The sequence below is a fragment of the Phymastichus coffea genome, unplaced genomic scaffold (assembly GCF_024137745.1).
Source record: "Phymastichus coffea isolate CEN01 unplaced genomic scaffold, Cenicafe_Pcof_1.1 PCOF00050, whole genome shotgun sequence".
Lineage (NCBI taxonomy): Eukaryota > Metazoa > Arthropoda > Insecta > Hymenoptera > Eulophidae > Phymastichus > Phymastichus coffea.
In genome coordinates, this window is record NW_026706861.1 from 1,918,434 (window position 1) to 1,934,005 (window position 15,572).

General features: G+C 44.2%; 3 protein-coding genes across 7 annotated transcripts; 2 read left to right on the forward strand and 1 right to left on the reverse strand.

Annotated features, from left to right (window-relative positions):
- Positions 1-56: 56 nt before the first annotated feature.
- LOC131665293 (zinc finger protein 316-like) lies at positions 57-5,690 on the forward strand. Of its 4 annotated transcripts, none has more exons than XM_058937108.1 (5): positions 109-615; positions 1,638-2,173; positions 2,399-2,620; positions 2,686-2,926; positions 2,992-5,690. In XM_058937108.1, the coding sequence occupies exons 2-5, from the start codon at positions 1,638-1,640 to the stop codon at positions 3,226-3,228; spliced, it is 1,236 nt and encodes a 411-aa protein (XP_058793091.1). In that variant the 5' UTR covers positions 109-615; the 3' UTR covers positions 3,229-5,690. The 4 variants fall into 4 exon arrangements, with proteins under 4 accessions (XP_058793089.1, XP_058793088.1, XP_058793091.1 ...); XM_058937107.1 differs by having other exon boundaries at positions 132-1,928; positions 1,992-2,173; XM_058937106.1 differs by having other exon boundaries at positions 57-2,173; positions 2,399-2,614.
- Positions 5,691-6,098: 408 nt separating this feature from the next.
- LOC131665310 (uncharacterized) lies at positions 6,099-8,595 on the forward strand. The gene is made up of 6 exons (XM_058937132.1): positions 6,099-6,296; positions 6,522-6,614; positions 6,687-7,020; positions 7,092-7,270; positions 7,335-8,242; positions 8,306-8,595. Exons 1-6 carry the CDS (start codon positions 6,244-6,246, stop codon positions 8,593-8,595), a joined length of 1,857 nt encoding a protein of 618 aa, XP_058793115.1. The 5' UTR covers positions 6,099-6,243.
- Positions 8,596-8,737: 142 nt separating this feature from the next.
- Positions 8,738-14,418, reverse strand: LOC131665311 (transmembrane protein 135-like). Of its 2 annotated transcripts, XM_058937134.1 has the most exons (12): positions 14,006-14,417; positions 11,928-12,455; positions 11,473-11,585; positions 11,202-11,400; positions 10,987-11,117; positions 10,771-10,897; positions 10,547-10,701; positions 10,192-10,441; positions 9,950-10,117; positions 9,729-9,869; positions 9,476-9,642; positions 8,738-9,394 (listed from the first exon to the last, which is right to left on the reverse strand). In XM_058937134.1, the coding sequence occupies exons 4-12, from the start codon at positions 11,346-11,348 to the stop codon at positions 9,280-9,282; spliced, it is 1,401 nt and encodes a 466-aa protein (XP_058793117.1). In that variant the 5' UTR covers positions 11,349-11,400; positions 11,473-11,585; positions 11,928-12,455; positions 14,006-14,417; the 3' UTR covers positions 8,738-9,279. The 2 variants fall into 2 exon arrangements, with proteins under 2 accessions (XP_058793117.1, XP_058793116.1); XM_058937133.1 differs by having other exon boundaries at positions 11,202-11,378; positions 11,928-14,418.
- Positions 14,419-15,572: the final 1,154 nt, after the last annotated feature.

Consider the following 15,572-nt stretch of genomic DNA (forward strand, 5'->3'; position numbering starts at 1 on the left):
TTGATAGGAGGGCAGGAAAGGGCAAGGCAAGGAAAGGGCGGCGAGGTCGCATGAAAGAGCTTCGTCGGCGGTGGTGGCGGTGGTGGCAGCGGCAACACGGGGTCCGCCGGCGGGTTGGGAGGAGCGCGCGACGGCGGGGGTGGGAGGATAGCTGTCGGGGTAAGCTGGAGAGGGGGCAACACGCGGGATTTTTCCCCGGGCAGATAGTCGGATTTTATTCTGCGCATGGAAAGCAATTTTGCCCAATCATAAATAGGGCTATTGTGGGGGGACACGCTGGCGCGCTAACTCTCCTCCCCTCGTGCGGCTGCCGCTGCCGCGGGCTGCTGCTGGTGCCGTAGCCAGCTCGCTGCTGCCGACGCTGTTACTGCATGTGCAGACTCGCGTGAGTGCGTATGGCCTCGCGAGGACGAAGGCGCCAACGGGAGGCTGAGTCGGGCACAGGCGAACGCGAGTCCGAACCGGAGCTGCAGCCGAAACGACGGGGTCAGCGGCAGCTATAGCAGCGACGAGCTCGCCTGATGCTCCTCTGCGCCACCGCGGCCTAGGTCTCCTCTCGCCCACCGCTCGCTCGCTCGCTCGCCCAATCTCTCCGTCGGCCCTTTCCACGAGCACGTAAATATTTATACATCATTTCTCATCATGTCCGCTCTCTCTCTCTCTCTCTCTCTCTCTCTCTCTCTCTCTCTCTCTCTTTCTCTCTCTTTCTCTCTCTCTCTCTCTTTTTCTCTCTCTTTTTCTCTCTCTCTCGCTTTCTGCAGTGTACACTCGCGAGCTCTCGTCTCGTCCTCGCCATCGATTGTACGCTTCGACCGCCGCTCTTTGTTTCCGCTTCTCGCGGCCGAGACTAGTGAGCCAGCCAAGCTGTCGCAAGCTCACTATTCCGCCGACTGCTGCACTCTACCTGCCGCGATTCTCTTGCTTGCCTCCTTGCTTGTCGGCCTCCCTGCCTGCCTGCTTGCCTGCCTACGCTTTACATCCACAGCTCTGCGTGTGTGTCGCTCTCTCGCACAGCCACACATCTCGCTGCTGCTTTGCGGATGCTGCGTACGGTACAGCCAGCGACACGATGCCTGTTTACCAATGGAACTGCACCAAATTATTTTATTGACCGTCGCGTTCGCTTTGCTCCTTTTCCCTCTCTCTCGCTCTGTCTCTCTTTCTCTCTCTATCTCTCTCTCTCTCGTTCTCTCTCTTTGTCGTTGACCCATAACATGTTTTTTATCGATCTTACGCGTGTAATTGCAAAAAATAAAATGAAATAAAATAATTGTTGGAAAAAGTTTGAAACAAGATTGCTTTGTTTGCGTTCCGGTGAAGCATTGGCGCGATTAACGCGAGACAACGAGAGTGGAAGCGAGGCCGAATCGTCGTTGGGCCGAGCAAAATATCGGTCGGGCTGTGCTGGCGGCGCAAAGCGGAAAAGCGCACGAGGTGCAATGTTATTGATTCGACTAATTTTATGCCATCGGTCGAAGCTTCCATCTCTCTCGGCTATTTATAGCCGGCTCGGTTGTTTTTCCCGCGGGCGCGAGTCGAACGAGCCCGCGAGCTCGACGAGGACGAGACGGGGACGAGACGGGAGCGCGCATCAGCCAACTGACGAGGTGTGTGTGTGTGGCCGGGGCTGGCGCAAGATGGAATATGGAGCCAGGGAGGCCGACGGGGAGACTGCGGTAGAGGCCAGCAACGAGGAGGAGAGCGGTGGCAGGAGCAGCAGCTGCGGCAGCAGCAGCGCCAGCGAGGCCGACTGGCCGCTGGACGGCGGCCTGGGCCTGGCGAGCCTGCAGCTGCAGCAGTCGCTGCCGGGCAGCGCGGCCCTGCTGCTCAACTCGCTCTACTCGCTGCATGCGCTGCACTCGCAGCGGCTCTGGCGCGACGCCCGCGCCAGCGATGACGAGCCCGCGGAGCCGCGCCAGGACAACGAGGTCGGTACGGCGCCCCCCGCCGTCGCCCGGTTCCCCGACCACCATTCACGGCTCTGTGTGCAGAAGGAGGAGGAGACGGCCGCGGCGGCCGAGCTGCCCGCGCTGAACAGCTGGATGCTCAGCGCCTACGCCAGCATGCTCGGACGGCTGTCGGCCGTGGCGGCCGGCGCGGCGGCCCTCGGGCCCGACTCCGACACCGAGTCCCGCTCCAGCCGGCGCTCCTCCGCGCCCGCCACCGACTCGCGGTGAGTACGTCGCCTGGCACCTCCGCCACGCTCCTCGTCTCGCGAGCGGGACCAGCAGCTCGGCCGACCGGCGCTCGCCTTGGGCCCCGGCGGGGATCGGCGAACGAGGCCGGCCGATCGCCGACCCGATCGGGCGGCGAGCGGACCGCGCGCACGTGCCGCGCGTGCGCGCCAGAGCGGAGCGCCGCGCCAGATACGAAAGCCGCCGACGCGTCGGATTCACAGGTCGAGGGAGAGCAGTCCGCGCTGCAGCAGCCCGGCGGCGAAGCGCAAGCGGCCGGCGGGCAAGCGCGCGAGGCAGAAGCGCGCGGCCGAGCAGCAGGCGTCCACGTCCAGGCCGGCGGACGGCGAGTCGGCGGCGGCGGCGGCGGCGGCGACGACGAGCTCGGCGGCGGGCCCGGCCGGCAGGCGGCGCGGCCTGCAGGCGCTGCAACGCGTCAGGTACAGGTACTCTCTGGCGGCGACGGCAACGGCGGGCGTGCCACGGCCTGACGAGCGCGCGGCTGTTGCAGGTACGAGCGCGAGGAGTACCGCTGCGGCCTGTGCCCCTACGCTTGCACCATCGAGAAGGCGTTCGAGCGTCACCTGCGCGCTCACGCGCGCGGCACCGCCCACGAGAGCCGCGTCAGCTGCGCCGTCTGCGGCGCCGACCGCTCCTCCGAACTCGACCTCAGCCAGCACATGCGCCGCCACCGCGACAACCGCTACTTCTGCTGCGACATCTGCATCTTCCGCACGGTCCAGCTCAAGAAGGTAGCCTCGAGCCCCCGCGCCCGCGCGCTCCCTCGCTCAGCCACCCGGGTTCTCTTGCGTTGCAGCTGATCCAGCACCGGCGCATGCACACCGGCGAGAAGCCCCACCTGTGCCCGCACTGCAGCTACCGGAGCGCGCGCCGCGACAACCTGCGCAGCCACGTGCGCCGCGTGCACAAGAAGGAGAACCTCTACCAGGACACCTTCAGCCCGCGCGCGCCCAGCTTCCTCGGTACCGAGCAGCCCGCCGAGCCCGAGCCCGGGCCCGGCTTCGAGCCCGGGCCCGCCCGCTCCTCCGACTAGTTGCCCGACACGGTCAATGTCCGCCAGCTGCGACGCTCCGCTGCGCCGCTCTTCGACGTCTAGATTAACAATTGTTTCACCGGGGATTCATTGCGCCGCGGCTCGCTCGTCGTTCGGGCAACTACGCGGCGTTCTCTCTAACACACACACACACACACACACACACACACACACACACACACACACACACACACAGACACAGACACAGACACAGACACACTGACACACGCACACGCACACGGCTCCGTCCAGCACGTTTCAGTTTCCGATCGCGTTCGTTTGCCGGGGAGGCCAGCGAACGCCGCCCGCGGTTCGCTTCTGTAGGGATTCGGAGGCGCCGCGGCTGGTTGGCTTGTTTGTCGTCCAGACCTACTCTATCGAGCAGAACAAGCTCAAGCAGGCGAATAAGACTGACGAGTAATTTGGTGCTGTGCTGAAATTCGAAATTCATCGTTGATTTTGTCGTTTTTATTTCGCTCGTTCGTCGGAAAGAGAAAAGCGACGATCACGGGACGCTGATCTCTGACGCGCATCGAGTCGTGGCGCCAGGAGGAGCAACGCGAGAGAAACGGGCCACGGCCGCTCTGGCGCACCGTCGTTTCGTTGGCGCGTTCGCGACGACTCGGCGTTCGACTCGCGTGCGCACCGAAGCTTCCTGCAAGGAAGTCGCGCGCTCGATAGAACTTTAACATAGATGTTATTCCTCAAAACTCGACTCTATTTGATCAATTATTATCGAACAGATATATTATTATACTAAGGGGAAAATTTGACTTTTCCCATACGAAAAATAGTACCTACGCTGTTCCGTGCCAATATTTTTATGTCTACGAACGATTCCGTCTGCGGTTATGTATAAATGTGAGATTAACTCTGGGCAATACGGCGATTAGACCAAGACTAGATGATCGGGAAAGTCTCGCGGAGATAATCGATGTAAGTAATAGCAACGGACTATTTCGTGGCGATGCCGCTGGTGTATTGTTTGCGTTGGCATCGCCACGAGCGTCAGATTAACGTTTGCGATTTTTCAATGACACGTCAATTCCTTGATTGTTGTACGCGTGACGCCGCGGCAGGTTGTAGTTGTCGCTCGTCTTGCCAAATGGCGTATCCTGCGAGGAGGCGTCGAGCGGGGCTTCGATCGCTCCCCGGAGACCATTCAATTCACGCAGTCGCAACGCTCCAAATTGCCCTTCGCCATTGTTTGGCGATCTGCGTGCAATCGCACGACGATCGAAGTGAGCTTACAACGCCTCCGTTAGTTATTAATCGCCGATCAGATCGAATTTTCTTCCAATTTTCTCGCAATAATTGCCAGCGATTTCGGATAACAAGCCGTGTATATTGAATCTCTGTGTATGTACATTGACCTTCTATCGAAAATTTCTATAGATGTGCGTATAATACATAAGTTAACAACGAACGAAAAATGAAAAAAAAAATGGTGACGAACATTGAAAAGACTTGCCTTCAAACTCTATCGGATCGTGGGTTCTTGATCGATGCCGATGAGTTTAGTATATTTAAATGAATATATTCAACTAGTTCCGTTATGCGTTTTCTATGGATTTACTCTTGAAATTTTATTCGAGAAGAGCGTTATGCGGAAGAAAGCGCCTAATACGCGAGATGAATTTTTCAGTTGCATCGAGTGATTAGTTTTTGATCGTTGACGAAGTAAATCATGTTATTCGTTTTGGTTATTATATATAAGAGACAATTTATCCCGTACTTCACGTTTGAATTCGATCCTGTAAATAAGTCAATGAAATAATTGTGCATACTTAGTTGGGCGTTATGTTGAAGGAATATTTATGAAATTTTACCATTCAAGAGCGAGCGTATATATATATATATTATATATATATAATAACTATATGTCGATACTTTTTTTAAAGAATGTTCGTGCAAATATGTGCTACGACTTACACAATCTAAATGTGATAATATTTACTATACAAATTATATAAATATATATATTATACATATAAATATATTATATATTATATGATGAGAAAGCAACTACGAAGAAATTTTGCAACACTGTATACGGCCTGGTGATCAAAACACCACCCCAAGCTCACGTCTGATCGTGGCTAGCGAGCGTATAGTCATACATTCCAAGTTCTCCGAGCTTCATTCGTTGTACACATCGTTCGGCGTATAATCGCAGCTATACTTGCCTTCTCTTTTTACAAATTCACGAGTCGAATTGGCGGCCGATCTTCGTTCAGTTAAAAGCGGCACATCCGACGAACGCCAGCGTACTGGACAAGTGGCTTGCGTGAGACTTGAGTCGAGCTGTTTGATCATGCACTGGCTAATTCAATTTTACTAATCAATAATAAATATGACAAACTAAATTGCAAAGAAACCTGATGTGTATTTTAAAAATTTAATGTACGCAGTTTATTAATAAAAACTAAGTCAATCACTCGGACCCGACCGATCCTTTATTCTGCTAGCACTCAACTATTCAGCTGGATGAATTATAAAAAATGTTCTAGTATTTATGCACCAAGTGGAATCTATATGGATACCAGGCCATTGACACAGAACTCGTTCATTATATACATAGTTTCTTCACCACTGGTCAATCAGCTAATATGTTATCGAAATGTTAATTTTTCTCTATTCAAGTTGATAGCAGTTATCGACTCCTTATCACAGTTTATTTCAATTATTTTTTAGAAGTTCTTTGTTTTTTTTCTTCTTCACAGTACATTTACGTAAAAGTGATGTGCGAGTTTCTGGTTGTCGAAACTCTTGTTAACAGTAATGCCGTACAGCTATTTGTCTCCTTTTTGCGTCCTAATATTACTTACTACAAGGTCAACACTTATGATAATTAAAAAATTAAAGCAACGCCGATCGACTAAGAAAGTCTGTCAAGTTTTATTTAATGCACGAAATATTGTAAAACCTTTCAAAAAGTCTTAGCTACTATTGTGTTATTGGAATGCCTATATATTGTGAATTAGGCGCCTGAAATCTAACAGATGCAAAAATAAAATGGCGTTGACCGGCAAACAAGAAGGATTGATACACGTGCCTTGGTCATCTACGTAAGTTGATAATTAAAAACGTAATAACGAGAAATTAAGCTGATAATTTTGTATTATTCATAAACTCAACCATCAAAGCCAATTGTTCTATTCATAAAACCCTTGCTGATCATGATATAACGCTGATATCGATTATAACCTCTCGTGCAATTATGAAACGTATTAATATAAGGAATCAGTTGTTAATAAATTTTTATAAGTCTTCTGTTTTGTCTACAATTTTAGGGAGGAATGGCATCGTGTTTACAAGAAAATTTATTCTGGCGACATTACCGAGCAAATAGAAGCTCACGAAATTTTACTCGTTTGGAAAGCCAGGTTTTGTACACGCAATTTTGAATTTAAAAATATCAGTAAAACAATGATAATTTTTATTTTCTGCAATTATAGAATACCAAAGTTACCAGTCGGTGTAGAATGCACTCTTGGTTTGATTCAAGTTTGCCTCCGTGATCAAGAATGGATTCCAAAAATTACTAACGGTGAAATGCCTAATTCTTATGAAAACGATTTGCGTATGATGTACTCCACTGCGATTATGAAATTTCTTAATCACATTTCAAATATTGCCCACAAAAAACAGACTTCTTTATTTCTTATTGCCAAGCAATTGAATATTCCTGAATGGATTGTTGACCTCCGACATGACACTGCTCATGGCCATGAATTACCATCCATTGATGTTATGCGCATTGTTGCAAATATTTTACTGGCATGGCTACATGTGAGTATTAAACAAGTCTACAAAAAAATTTGCCATTTTTTTATCTAAATACTTACGATTGCTTTTTAAAGGAAGAGTATTGGGCTGCAGAAGCAAATAATTTACAAACATCAGAATTAGATGATTCAGAGGCTAGTGAAACTGAATCGCAAAAAACATTGATTGATTTATTTGAGTTGTGGACAGCTGTCAGTTTATATATCAAAGTTCAATATGCCTATGTGTCAGATCTTCCAGATGCAGAAATGAGGTATGAAAACTATCTATAATTTCAATATTCTATATAATATTAATTCTTAAACAAAATATTTTAGGAAGACAATTGAAAATGTTGTAAATAAAACAAATAGCAAAGTAATGAACAATAAAATGAAACTTACGTCAGTATTAAACACTTTACTACTAGAACTATCAAAAAGTCTCAGTAAAGATGATACTTATTCACGAAAAGGAAGATCTTTTATAGATTCAGTTTTAAATAATGAAGCATTTTTAACAAGTTCAGAAATTTTATTTCTCTTTACGGAAGAATCAAATGCAACAGTGAAAAATTGTTTACCAATCAATTTAATTGACTTTTGGGAAAATATTTTACTTTTGCTACAAGAAAAAAAGTTGTTATTATTACTTTTCTTGGAACTTATTGAATTGATAAAAGACGAGAAAGATCAAAATAGAAAGCTGCTAGCAGCTTTGTGGGTGAAAACTTTAGCTCAAGCCTATAATAAACAAAAGATAGCCAGAAGTATCTACCAAACTCTGGAACAAGATATTGATGACGTTGGAAATTCATTCTCTAACAAAGTTTTGATTGACAATGTTCACCAACAAGTCAATAAAAGATACCCAGAGTTAAGGAATGTTTTTTCTTTGAATATACATGGAGAGTTTCCGCATTGTTTGACGGAAAAATCTTTCGTGAAGAGGCTCATTTTACATTCTAATGAATTTTCTGAACATTATGTTCCTGAAATCTTGAAAATATCGTCTTTTCTTAGCCATGATCCGAATACTAAAGATAAAATATTAGAACTTTTGAAAGTACAATCATATTCTAAGCAGGATAAAATGGAAACTGCAAATACGTGTGATACTGATCAAATCTATACTGTTACAAATATAAAAAAAATTGAACAAAGAAAATGTACGCGACAAAACACTGAACATACAGAGCCGTGGGCAGATCGTAAAATTCGTAATACCAAGTGGAATATTGCTGATGGTATGTTTGCAATACTTATTTCAGGAAAGGGTTCTGATAATAATAAAAAATTATAAATTTCAGCAAATCATGATTGGAGCTTATGCCCAATTGGCACTTTACCGTGGAAAATAAACGATTTTCAACCAATCGAACCGATGACGGTGCCACAGTCTGACATTCGCTATGCTATCATTAGAAACACCGAAATGCCAAAAATTATCGATTCGAACAGGTTAAAATTACACAGTAAAATTCAATGGGAAAATATAATAAAGAAAAAAAAGCAAACAAAAAAGAAATCAATGCCGAGTGAAATTACTGTTATTAGTCGGGTAGTTGAAAATGTCAAGAGTATGCAAAACCAAAGCTAAATTTAAACCGGACAACTAATTGTTAAATCGAATATTAAATTGAATATTACATTTGTTATTTTGCAGGCTGACATTTGTATAAATGTAATTATTTTTTATATTATAATTGAAAATATTAGGATAAAAGTAAAAACACTAAATGTTTTCAAAACATGTACTGATAATATTATTGTTTTAACCAAACCCTTTCTATTAAAGTTCTAACAAATATCACCAATCTTCCAATTGCAACAACAAAGAAAAAAACGTTCACCAATAATTTAAAACATAAATATACTACAAAATATCTTGTTATGATACTTGTTTCATTGTAGAAGATGAAAAAATAAGTAGAGTTCATAAACGTGGAAATTTTTGCATTATTCAGCATCATTAAACTATTAGAACTATCCATCCAATAAATTCATTGATTTATTGGATGGATTTACTATGTTCAACGTGAATATGCAGTAGCATAGCTACATGCTTTCATTTTGTTTACTTTGATTATTTTCATCTTTAAACTCCATTTAGTATGTTAATGCTATAGTATTTTTTTTGTATCTAGAAACCATGTTGTAATAATCTAATAATAAAAGTAGTTTGTAAAAAAATTACTAAATATCAGTGCACCATTTGATTCAGGCATTCAAATGCCAGCGATTCAGGAATCGCATTAGTATCATTAACTATCAATGTTCTTATTCAAAAGCTATAGATATGTTTATCATGTGTCCGAGTTTTCCGCAAAATATCTTGCAGATGCTTATATGAATCTAAACCAAATTCGTTTATGGGTATACGAGACATAACAGCAATTCTGAAACAAATTTGTTACGCACAAATTTAATGCAAATATCTAAATTATATGGAAATAATAATTATAAAAATATCTATCTACCTTCCTCCAGAAAGATCGTACAAAAATTTCCAATATGAAATTCTTAAATTTTGCGGCTCTACGATTGCAGCATGAAATAAAGTCGCCGTACTAAAACAGTATAAAAATATCACAAACCACTTAACTTCAGGTACTTTTCCTAACTCGACTCCTTTATTCCATGTAAGCTGCAAATTAGAAAAAAACAATTATTTAAATTGAATATATTATGAAAATTATATAATTACATAATTATTTTAATTTAAAAAATTACCTGAAGAGCCTTCCATGCTATGTATAGAGCAATTGTATTATCCGGATACATTGCAAAAAATGTACTTGCTATTAAACCAGCAATTACAGCATAGTTTGGCGAATCTTTATTATTGATTCTTCTCAGTGAACATGAAACTAACTAAATATTGAAATTATAATGATTACTTTTCATTATGGTTTAAGTGAGGCCTCAATTCCACTTTTTAAATAAAAACTTACTTTGTATAAGGCAGCGAATCCTCCCAGAAAGCACGCTAAATTTAAGTTTCCTTTTTTGAATATTATTTCTCGAAGATGCTTTGGTCTTTTAATTATATTCTTCAGTTGAAAAATCAATTTAAGTCCAACTTCAACACAGAAACCTATGCTGAACATTTTCAATCCACCCTATAACATTTGAAATCATGAATATTTGTATATGGAATAGTAGCAAATAAATATTGATAATACTTTATTCTTACTGTCATTGTATAATGAACACAACTATTTGGATGTGGACATGTATGGTGTCTACCTCCAACTTTTTTTATTTTATCTATCAGATCTTTATATAATTTTAATGCTCTTTGTACTATGTAGAAGTTAGATTTCGAAAATTTCTTTTGATATCTATCATCTTTATCTTGGGCAGTTTTATTTCGAGATGTATCTGACAACTGAGTGTTGTTTTGATAAATATACCCTTTTTCTTCGTGTGGACCCAGTACAATCCTAATACATTACAAGAAATTTAAATAATTGATTTGCATTATCCAAGCATTGTTTGCTGGAATTAATTCTATTGTAAATAGAGGAAAATATGGATTTAAGCCTCACCTTAATATTTTATAAATAGAATCAGAATTATTATTATTATTTCTAAAAAGATATAACAAAGTTGCCATTCCAGCAGCAAATATATACACTTGTCCTTGTGGTACAACAGGCACATATCCTCTATAAACTGCCATCCTAAACAATGTCTCTGTAGCCTGAAAATTTATGAATATTTATTGCAATAGTTACTAATGTAATGATTTCTTTTATTAAAATAGTCTTACAATGTTTGAAACATATAAGCACAACAGAGTACGCCTTGATGGCCTTTCTAAAATTATTGCAGTTAGACTTGAGAAAAATGATGGAATAAATGATACTGTTAATATATTGAAGTTTCCAAGTAATCTCCTAAAAAAATGCAATATAAAAATTAAATCAAAGTTTGAATCTTACAATACATTACTTAGGCATCAAAAGTAAAGGGAAAATGTAAATACCTGAAAATGCAAATAAACATTGAATATGCAAATGCACTCCATGATAAAAATGCAGTTGATTGGAAAATGCTAATGAATGTTTTTTTTAGATCAGTTAGATTAGGAACCCTTCCTTTTGTCAAAAGAGTTAACTTTAAAAATTAAAAATAAGGTTTAATAAATAGAACATCTTGTAATAATAATTCAAATTTTAGAGCAAAGAAATGTAAACTCACAAAATAAAGTGTAGAATATATTCTAAGGCATTCTTGTATTGCTTGCAGACCTAATCCAGCAGTGGTACTGATACAGGAATCTGACCACGGATGTGCATATTGCTTACACGAAACATCAATTACAAACTTACTCAGTTTAGCAGGCATCTTTTATTAGTTTTCTAAATTGCTGTATCACTACAAACATAAAAAAGCAATGCTGAAAGGTAAATTGATTGAATTTTATTAAACTGGAAACTGAAAAGAAAATAATATATATGTAGATATTTACCACAAAAACTAGGATGAAATGTTACTGAAAATCTGTATTTCTTTGCATTCTTTATCGATGTTACCAATGCAAGATTTTCATTTAAGGTACAATTACACAACTTAATTGCTATGCTGAAAATTCATAAAATTGTTAAGATTAGGCTGATAAAAAATAATAAAATCAGTTTAGTTCGTCCAAGAAATGTACAGAAAAACAAGACAACTAGTGTAGCAAATTGTTGAAAGTTTGATCAGAAAACTATTGGTGCATTTTTGACGTATGAATTGTATATACCGTGCATCACGAAAATAAAGCAATCAATCGGTAGCATTAATCGGATAATGTAATATCGATTAATATCGTGAAAAACAAGGAAATATGTTATTAAGTAAGAATGCGTCGATAAGATTGCATTGGAATACGGTTGGTATAATCACGCTGATGCGGAAAAATAACTCGAAGATGAAACTCACAGTGTATGTCAGGCGAAACAAGTCATGGATATGAAGATTAGGCTGCGAGCGAACAAGACATATTGTTGCTAAAATGCACGCACGCCTGCTGTTGCGAGCACCAAGTGCAGAATGCAGCTGCGGCTGAACAGGCACATTATCGAACTGGACTGGCCTTGTTGCAACTGGAGCTTAGACAATGAGCAGCGGGTGTTGGACGACATTTACTTTTACAATTTACATTGGAATCGCGTATGTTTGTCGCTCTCCCTCTCCCCCTGTGCGTGTAACCCTACTCCGTACTCCGTGTTTTGTTTTTGCAACGTCATAATAATAGATAATAACAATTCAGAGTTATATTGCACGAGGAATGTTCTTTCTGCTAGGAGGTCTACTCAATAATGACGCTTGAGTTACCGTCACGGATGGTCACATATTTACGTTTATCATTTGACATTTAAACAATCGACAACGTACAATGCTTTACATTTATAATTATTTGTCCAATACACTCATCGACATTTAGAAAGCTGGAGTGAGAATTGTTCGCTGTTATTGGCGTGAAAAACGAAGTTGAGACGAAACTATGTATATATATATACATATATACATATACATACATACATACATACATACATACATACATACATACATACATACTACTGTGGGCAAAAAGTAAGGTGAATTTTCAATTTAAACTTCGCGGGATTAACATTTCGGGCTAGTTCATTTTTTCTTGAGTTGGTAGGACTGCGAATGACATCTGGGACAAATTTCATGTCAATGTCATTATCAGTAATATATTTACGCTTGTGTTTACCAAACGACCAAGAGTGCATGTTTCGATTTTTACAATGTCTGATTTAATTGAGCAAAGAAGTGCCATCAAATTTTGTTTGCGGAATGAAATTTCGGCTGCGGAAACGTTGAGGATGTTGCGGAAGGCCTTTGGTGATTCTACCATGTCGCAGAAAAATGTTTATAAGTGGTACAAAGACTTCAAAGAGGGTCGAGAACGTGTTGATGACTTGGAGCGCTCCGGACGACAATCGACGTCAACAGATGACCAACACGTCAATAAAGTGAAGGAATTAGTGCTCGAAAATCGTCGGTTGACTGTTAGAGACCTTACTGATATGATCGGAATATCAGAAGAATCTGTGAAAACAATTTTGAAAGACCATTTGGGCCTACAAAAAGTTAAATCTCGTTTGGTACCGAAAACGCTCAATTTCTTGCAAAAAAGTCGCCGCGTTGATGTGTGTGAAACAATGCTTTCTGACTATCAGGACAAGCTCAAATGCATGATTACGGGAGATGAGACTTGGATTTATGCTTACGACCCTGAAACAACCGACCAATCAAGCGAATATCGTGCTAAAGGCGAGGCCAGACCGAAAAGAGCACGTCAAAGTCGTTAAAAAATCAAGGTCATGATGACAGTTTTCTTCGATTTTCGTGGTGTGGTGCACTATGAATTCCTTCCACCCGGCCAAACTGTTAATAAGGAATATTATTTGAGCGTTATGCGTCGTTTGCGTGAAGCAATTCGTCTAAAAAGACCAGAATTATGGGCCAACAACTCTTGGTTTTTGCATCACGATAATGCAACATCTCACACTGCACTCGTTCTTCGTGACCATTTCGCCAAAAATTCGACGCATATCGTTCCGCAACCACCGTATTCGCCTGATTTGGCTCCGTGTGACTTCTGGCTATTCCCAAAACTCAAGAGACCACTTCGGGGAACGCGTTTCGAGTCGATTGAGGAGATAAGAGCTGAATCGAAGAAGGCGCTGATGGCTATACCGGAAAGGGACTATTTGGCATGTTTCGAGGATTGGAAAAAACGTTGGCATAAGTGTATTTTATCGGGAGGGGATTACTTCGAAGGGGATGACATTGATGTAGAAGAATAAATAAAGATTTTTCATTTTACAAACAAATTCACCTTACTTTTTGCCCACAGTAGTACACACACACGCCACACGTTGTTAACGTGACTGATGCCCCTTTAAGGTATCGGGCACGTGATTTCAGCGTAGAATTGTGAAAAAAGGAACGTGAGCGTGGCACACGGCACACGCAAGCTTGCAAACCGCGTCGTGTACATGCGTGCGCGAGTGAACGCGCCAAGTTTGAACGCGCACTCCGAGCGGCCACCTCGCACAGGGCGTGATAAATTGACCAGTGCGCCCGAAGCCCGCACCGCGAAGCGGCCCGCTTGCGACACGCGAGGCGAGCGCGAAAAAGTCGCGTGGCGCGTTGGGCAACACCACGGCGCTAAATATAAGCTCGCGCCGAGCGAGCGATCGAGCCAAGTGGCTGCGTCGGCGCCGAGCGCCTCCGGCGCGCTCGTTAAGGCCGCTCTCGCGAGCAAATCCGCGACCGATCACGGCCGACCCTCGAGCTCTCCGGTGCCCGATGGGCTGCCGCTTGGCCGTCGCGCGCGATTGCATTTCAACGTCGGTCCGCAGCTCGAGTCCTACTACTTGGCTGCGCGCGTCAGCGGCGCGGGCTCTATGCGCTAGCGGGACGACCTGTCGCGCGCGCGCTCTCTCTCACTCTCTCTCTCTCTCTCTTTCAGTGGGGGACTCGCGGTAACAGGCGCGCGCGAATAGACGGGCGATCAGTCGTTCGGGTCGAGCGTGAAATACCGAGTTAGGGCTCGAGAGCCAAGTGTCGATCATTTGGTCCCATTCACGCAGCTGGCGGCCGTCAATGGCAGCAGGAGCGTAGCGCGTCGACCTCCCATACGCTCGTTCCCTGCGTTCTCGAGCGAAGTATATCTGGCCCACGGCAAGTAGATCGATGCTCTTAGATTTGAAAGCCGACAACGGATGCGAGGGAATTGTGGATGACGCGCTCCCGCGTCCATTCGTCTCCATCCTCCCACGCGACACTGAAACGAGCAATCTTTTCAAGAAGATTGGAAAACGGACGTTGTTGTTGCTTTTTGAATTTCATCGGCACGCGATTGCGTCCGTTTACAAGCTCGGGCGCGAGCTTTCGAAACGCGTGGACGTTTGAACGAGTCGCGCAGCACAATAGGGCTGACGAGCTCGGCGGCTTTGGCCAATGGAATTAATCGCGCTGACGGCGAGTGACCGTCATCGAGTGGAGAGCTTTCGCGGGCAGAATTCACCTGCGGGACAACAGCCAGGACAAATCGAAGCCCAGCAAGAGAGGCGAAAGTGTGAGGCAGGCAGGCAGGCAGGCAGGCAGGCAGGCAGGCAGGCAGGCAGGCAGGCAAGCAAGCAAGCAAGCACAGCGCATGGCAGCAGCGGTGCTGCGGTTGACGAGGAGGGGAGTGGCGCGGCGAGAGGGAGAGCATATAGGTGCCAGCGCAGCGCGCGCACCAGTCGAAGCTCGCGGCGTATGCGCTATACTTACACGCTAGGTTTACCCACACACAGCGACGTGGACGCACGCACGCGAGTGGTACGCAGTCGCGGCCGCAGAGAGAAAGCTGCTTCGGCGCTCGCGACTCGTACGTGTAGCAGAAGAGCAGAGGCAGGCAGGCAAGCAAGTTGTCGTAGCCGCACGCACGGATCGACCAAGGGATCGCTGAGCTGAGCGAGGTTACGACGTAGACGACTGGCTCGCAGCGGGCATCACAAGCGTACCGCGCTTCGCCAGTATCTCGCTCGGTGTGCGCGCGTAACG

Excerpts from the sequence above, each read along its gene's own strand:
- LOC131665293 (XM_058937105.1), top strand. The coding sequence starts at position 1,440 with ATGTTATTGATTCGACTAATTTTATGCCATCGGTCGAAGCTTCCATCT. Across the intron at positions 2,174-2,398 it reads GCGCCCGCCACCGACTCGCG|GTCGAGGGAGAGCAGTCCGC; the intron begins GTGAGTACGTCG and ends TCGGATTCACAG. Across the intron at positions 2,927-2,991 it reads GCACGGTCCAGCTCAAGAAG|CTGATCCAGCACCGGCGCAT; the intron begins GTAGCCTCGAGC and ends CTTGCGTTGCAG.
- LOC131665310 (XM_058937132.1), top strand. The coding sequence starts at position 6,244 with ATGGCGTTGACCGGCAAACAAGAAGGATTGATACACGTGCCTTGGTCA. Across the intron at positions 6,297-6,521 it reads CACGTGCCTTGGTCATCTAC|GGAGGAATGGCATCGTGTTT; the intron begins GTAAGTTGATAA and ends CTACAATTTTAG. Across the intron at positions 6,615-6,686 it reads TTACTCGTTTGGAAAGCCAG|AATACCAAAGTTACCAGTCG; the intron begins GTTTTGTACACG and ends CTGCAATTATAG.
- LOC131665311 (XM_058937133.1), bottom strand. The coding sequence starts at position 11,348 with ATGCCTGCTAAACTGAGTAAGTTTGTAATTGATGTTTCGTGTAAGCAA. Across the intron at positions 11,118-11,201 it reads TATATTCTACACTTTATTTT|TTAACTCTTTTGACAAAAGG; the intron begins GTGAGTTTACAT and ends TAATTTTTAAAG. Across the intron at positions 9,870-9,949 it reads GATTCGCTGCCTTATACAAA|TTAGTTTCATGTTCACTGAG; the intron begins GTAAGTTTTTAT and ends TTCAATATTTAG.